At 41.3% G+C, this 6,434-nt stretch overlaps 1 protein-coding gene across 1 annotated transcript in view; it reads right to left on the bottom strand.

Annotated features, from left to right (window-relative positions):
• The window catches only part of lgr6 (leucine-rich repeat containing G protein-coupled receptor 6), a 43,403-nt gene extending 38,117 nt beyond the window's left edge, over positions 1–5,286 (bottom strand). The window contains exon 1 of the mRNA XM_014017928.1: positions 4,595–5,286. Coding sequence (XP_013873382.1) covers positions 4,595–4,815 — 221 coding nt within the window. The 5' untranslated portion in view covers positions 4,816–5,286. The remainder of the gene's footprint in view (positions 1–4,594) is intronic.
• Between the last annotated feature and the right edge of the window lie 1,148 nt (positions 5,287–6,434).

Below are 6,434 nucleotides of genomic sequence, written 5' to 3' on the forward strand. Positions count from 1 at the left end.
GTGTGTGTGTGTGTGTGTGTGTGTGTGTGTGTGTGTACCAAACAATTCAAAATCTCACGTTTCGGTGTCACCAATTTCACATGATCTTTTCTCCCCTTTTCCTTCCATYGTTCTTACAATCATGTTTCACCTCCACTGACTAGAAAAATGAGAAAAAAACCCGACATTGCATTGTGGGTGGTCTTTACACACATGCACTGTACGCACACGTGCTCACACTCTTCTTGGTTTTCCTCTGTCTGGTAATGCTCTCGCTGTGGTTTCCTGGCCTTGGCCAAAACACTGTTAGAAGTTCACCACACTCACCACTACCACAAAGCATCACCTAAATGCCGCTCAGTATCACTCTCAACCCATTCCCAGACCCACACTCATTTTAGTTTTTTTGTTTTTCTGTTTTCTATATTCAGCACACACTCGGGGGTGAAGTGTGAAACATGTAAACATGAACTCCCTACAAGCTTAGAAACTGAGAAGTTTATACAGGATGTTTTACCAGCCAGATAATGAGCATACATAATATAAATTATATATTTAAATATTTATTTTTCACAGTTCTGTTAAAAAAAGAAGTTTTTTTCTCTTTTATTTCTTTACATTTTGGTTTTAAGAAACCTCTGAAAGAGGTCTTGTGGGTGGAAAATTTAACTTTCTCTTTATTTAACTTTGGCTGCTTTTTCCACTCCTTTTCAGTTCAGTATTTGATGATTTTTAAAGAAAAGCATTTGTTGTCATTTATAAAGCTACCTAACCCTGATCTATGAATCAGCCAGCCAGAAAGACTCAGTCAGCAGCATTGTGTCAACACACAGAAAACTTAAAGAACCAGTTTTAAATTGGATCACTTTATCCACAGCTTCTCGCAAGGAGACACTTTTTTAATTTATTTTGTTTAATCTCTAAAATTACCAAAAATAGCACAGTTTGATGTGCATATAAAGCAACTTAACACCAATAAAGTGATTCCTAAAAAGTTATTTTAGCTGAAAACTTGATATACAGTAGAGGATAAACTGAAGGGTGATGCATCCCTCAGGCCCCGAGTCAGGTTTTACTTGACTTTTTTTCCTCAGTTTCTTAAAGACGTGGCTTTCATCTGGTTCAGCTGCTCTAATTTTTTTTTGTTAGGCCTTTTCCTTGTCTCCYTCACACATTATCTTAATCAGGTACAAGGGCTGGACTGAATTGAGTAAAAAAATGAAAGCAGCTAAAGCTTAAAGAAAAAACAAACTATTGATTAGAACTAGGGTTGGCGATATGGCTTAAAAATGCATCACAATATAATTGTTTTATATCAGCTGATAATGATAATTATTGATTAGTTTTTAGTTTTACCTACCAAGAGAAAAAAGGCTAATTAATATTGCCAAATTGTTGATGTGACCTTTTCTCTTTTATCCACATTTTCTCTCGAGCTGTTGGTTCATTTTCTCCTTTCACACTACGTCGTTCTTTTTTATTTTTAAGCAGTTACGAGGCACAAGGGTGAAACATGAAATTGCTACTGCATGTGTTACTCAGTAGGTTGTTGCTAGCTTACCAAAGAGTGAGTGAGCTAGTTGATGCCACCAACCTTGCTTAGCTGGGCTGTTGTGGATCAGGGTTCTGTGAAATCAACATTCTATAGGACGAATTGCCATTGATATTGCTCACGGGTCTATTGCTCTCGCAGTATATTGTTATTGAATTATCACCCTTTTTTAAAATTCTAAGAATCATTACCTTCTTGGAAGCAAATTATCCCAAAATCCTGTTTGTGTAAAACATTCACACATTCCTGTACTGTAAATCTAACATAAGGACAGCTGACTAATTTATTTGGTATCACTTTACATTTTTGACATACAAGCTACTTAGTGAATCATTGTAAATCCTTTTTCTCAAGCTGCCTTGCCTTCAGCTGCACATAAAACAGCCCAGATTCCCCCCCAAACCATTTCACTGTACTCTGTGTTCTCAGACTCATCACACATCCATGCACATTCACATAGTCGTACACCCTTGGGCGCTGTCTTTCCTTCCTAATCTGATATCAAAGAGAAGGTCTTTCAAAGCATCTCACATGACAGCTCATTTCATGTGTTGCCCACGGAAATTATTATTGTCATAAATCTTTAAGCGCTCCTCTCCGAGTTGCTCAAAGCACCTTTGCCTCTCAGTGATTGAATTCCTTTGCCAAGTTCAAGTGGTTTTGCCTTGGTGCTATGATCAAATTGTTTTTGCTGATACAAATGTTATTTATTTATTTTTTACCTGTTTCCAGTGTGGTTTTCAAAGTGTGCAAAACTTTGTGGTACACTGGATCAGGCTCAGCCCGGACTGCCCTTCTTGGTCTTTGTAGCCTGAACCTTTCGGCTCACTTTGAAGACCTCTCTGGTGACATGAGTGAATGATGTCATACACTTTACACAGATTTGTGGTGATGTAGTTTGTAAAGTAGACTGTTCCCAAGAAAATCCCTGTGACCTCGGCACTGTTTGGACTTTGTGCTTGGAGGCTAATCCAGCTTAAAACAGCCCAGTKGGGTGTTGGACACGTTCCACCGATCCTGGTGAGGACTGGAGTGGCTCACCACTGTCGTAACCTTTTATACTCCGGGACGAAACAAGAAACTGTAGCCTGCTGTGGAGGTTGCAGTCCTGTTCTGGGTCATAATATATACTGTATATATGCATATATTTGTGTGTATGTGTATGTGGGAAAAGTCAGGAAGGAGATATTGTTTTGTTTGTCTTTGATCATTTTATCAACAAGTTGAAAGCAAAATCTGCGATTTTTGTGTCTATATTTGTTGCAGCATCTTTCCTGCATTCCTTTCCTGTCTCCTCCTTAGGCAGTGTTTAATTTGTGTGTGTGTGTGTGTGTGTGTGTGTGTGTGTGTGTGTGTGTGTGTGCATGTGCGGTTGGTCGCTGAGTTTATTTATCTTATTCTAAATCAACCCTCAAACTCACTAATTGGTCAGTTCCAGCGTTAGGTAATCAGGGGAAATGAACAATTAAGCTCGTGTTTGCAGGGAGTGATTAGGGTTAGTGTGTGTGGCTGTAACGGAGCAGGACTTTAGAGCAGTGTGGCTTTCCACTGCGAGAGTCTAGGGTCACCATTGTTTTTTAATTCGAAGATGGCTACCTATAGGAGTCATCCTTCTCTGAGTGTGCACAGATTTAGACGTGCTTCTTCTACTTGGGCCAAAAGTCTGATGCTTGCATATGCCGAAGTATTCCTGGATGAGGTTTTGGACCATTTTTCACCCCCATAAACTCTACATGTGTTTTTACTTTCAAATGAACACAGTGAGATTTGGCTGTCACAGCCTTCCAAGATGACCAAAGCGCCAGGCGTCGCTCGAGTCGAATTCTTTTTTGTGTCACTTATAAAGTCATTTGTTACACAAACTGCTGTTCTTTCCTAATTTGGACCCCCTGCTCTTGATGTACTTGCAGAGCCCCTGAAAAACTGTTCCATTACATTCTGTTTTGTGAATTTGACTTCCATCACTTAAGTATCAGGTATCACAAAGTATCTGCAATCTGTCCTGTGATGGCTTACACACCAAGACAACTTGACAGATTCGCCTTTAAGTCACAGCTGAGTGTAAAAAACAGCTCCAAACTTTTATAGACCATTTTCTTCTCTTATTAAGCCAAGAGGCTGCTAGTTTGTAGATGTATTTTTAGCAAGTCTTTCAAAAATTATCTTAACTTTCTTTTAGATTTTGCAAAAAATTGTTGAAAAGCAGATTATAGGTCAGAGCATCAGACTACTGTGACACAGAAAGCATGTAGGTTTTTAAACATCTGTGTACAACCATCTTGTTAACACATAAAACTCTTTACTAATGCTTGAACACATAAGCACCAACATTCGTACATACTAGCACACACATACGTATGGCCGTACCCTGCACAAGTGCGCAGGCACACACATGCTCTCATCGTCCAGTTGGTGCTGGGAAACCTGACACTGAAAGTGGTCCAGCTATTTAGCTGTAGTGGCCAGCATGGAACACACACACACACACACACACACACACACACACACACACACACACACACACACACACACATACACTCACTGTTTTTCTTTTCTCTTCACTTGTCTTATTTTAGCTTGTCCCCCCTCGAATTCTCCTCCCCCTCTATCACATACAGTTTCTCTAATTTCTGTCTCTGAAAAATGATGTTTACAGTGTGACNCACACACACACACTGTCACTCTCCTGCATACACATGGTCCTGCTGTTTGCCTCTTTTTGTCTAAATTAGGTTAATGCCAGTGATTGTAGGTCCCACGTACAACCAACAGTTGCCTACTGCTCTTGTTTTTTTTTTAATATGATGAAAAACCAACTAAAATTAAGCATTATTAATTAATTTAAAAGGGAAAAAACAAATCTAATTAGTATGCACCAATGACAAATATAATGAAAGAAAGGAGGTTTGAAGTTAAATGGGATGATTCATGTTGGAAACACAAGACATTATTTAATTCCGTATAGAAAATGCTCAGTGAGAAGCACAAAAATGGGGTGGTTTTAGTAAAAGAAGACATGAAAAAAATACCCAAAACTTCTTAAGACCGTAACAGGTTACTTACAGGTATGTGGTGAGAGGGCTGAGGTTGGCAGGCACAGATGATAGTCCCATCTCTGAGCAGTCCACCATGATGAAGATGCCGTCGTCTTCACACTGGCACGGAGACGGGCAGGCGGGCACCGTTGGCCCCTGTCTGTCCTGGATTTGTTCGTACCCCCACACCACAGGGTTGGACCCCCAAAGTCCTCCAGCGATGGAGAAAAACAGAATGGAAAGCAGCATGTCTGGCTGTCCACCTGCCTGTCTCTACACCTGTGGGATTTCCTCTCTGTGATGTCTTACAAGACAGCTGTGACAAACAGCTTCCTTTTGTCCAAGGGTTCTTCTTTTCTTTTATTGCCTTCCCTCCCTGTCAGGATGTCCACACTGTAAATCTATCCTGTCAGAAGCTCTTCATCTCGCTTCATCTGCCTGTCTCTCAGCCTCTGTTTCACTCTCAGGGGTTTCCACTTTGTTGTGACTTCTTAGCCCTTTTCTTCCCCTGTCTTCCCTTCCACCCTGGCCTTTACTGTCCACCTCAGACACATTCACTGTTTCTGCTCCACTCTGTCTTTCTGTCTTTGATATATATCTCCTGCTCTGTGTGACTCTCTCTCCTTACCTATTGTAGAAGGACTGCATGAGTTGTGAATGAGCCACCCTCATTGGCCAACAATTTGGGGATGGGCTGGAGCATCTCCGGAAAGTGGGAGGGTCACGCAATTCTCAATCCCCCCACCCCCACTTTTTTTTGCCATGCCTAGAAGCTTAATGTGAGTAGAGAGGGGTGAGTAATTAGTTCAAAGACTAGGAAAGGCTAAAAAGAAGGTGGTGGCGACACAGTATTTTGGTTTTACACAACTCTGATCCTTGTGAAATTTTACAGCTGAACACCAATAAAAGTCAAAGCCACACAGGACCAAGAACGAAGGCAGCAGAGTGTGTTGGCAGTATGAGGGAGCCGCCGAGGGTCAGAGTGTGTGGCTGGGAGTGACCGTTTGGAGAAAATTGAAATTCTGACACTTCAGCACCCTTCAGTCCGCAGAAAGATCCGAATCCAGCATCTCGTAAGTCGCACGTTCTCAGGTTTCCCCTGCTGGAATGTTGCGTTCACACATGCAGAAACACACACATGAATGAACACACAAATGCTCTGATTAATAGCAGATTATGAGTGAGCAGTGCAAAAACACTCAGATATCCATGGCAAAGCTCTCACTCAGGTCTGTGAAGATGTGTAGCTTTGGGAAGAAGAGTCTGCAGATTTCCATATAACAGGTTGTTCTCTCATGTATATGCTGTTAAGTGCCAGGAGGACTGCGACCAGTTATACATCGGGGAAACAAAGCAGCCACTGTTCAAAAGAATGTCCCAGCACAGACGAGCTACATCTAATGGCCAGAACTCTGCAGTTTTCACTCATTTMCAGGCCAGCGGTCACTCTTTCAGAGATGAGGATGTTCTCATTCTTGATAGAGAGGAACGTTGGTTTGAGAGAGGAGTAAAAGAAGCCATTTTTGTGAAGAAAGACCGTCCATCATTAAACAGAGGTGGAGGCCTCCGTTTTCAGTTGTCCCCCTCCTACAGCGCGGCTATTGCCAGTATCACTCCAACCCCTGTTAACAGTAGGTGTTAATTAGGTGTCAACGATAGCCATGTGATGTGAGTATCATTCACATGGAGGCAGAGCTTAAAAGCCTGAATTTTGCCTGAAACTCTCAGACTGAAGAAGTCTCTTGGAGGAGAGACGAAACGTTTCATTAGAGAAGAACCCGTCCAGAAGACTTATATTTTTTTCTTTTTGATATTTTACCTGGATTACTGAGATGCATCAGGACATTCTCTCATGTAATTGCCAAACT

Source organism: Austrofundulus limnaeus, unplaced genomic scaffold (genome assembly GCF_001266775.1).
Source record: "Austrofundulus limnaeus strain Quisiro unplaced genomic scaffold, Austrofundulus_limnaeus-1.0 Scaffold3, whole genome shotgun sequence".
In the NCBI taxonomy this organism is placed as follows: domain Eukaryota; kingdom Metazoa; phylum Chordata; class Actinopteri; order Cyprinodontiformes; family Rivulidae; genus Austrofundulus; species Austrofundulus limnaeus.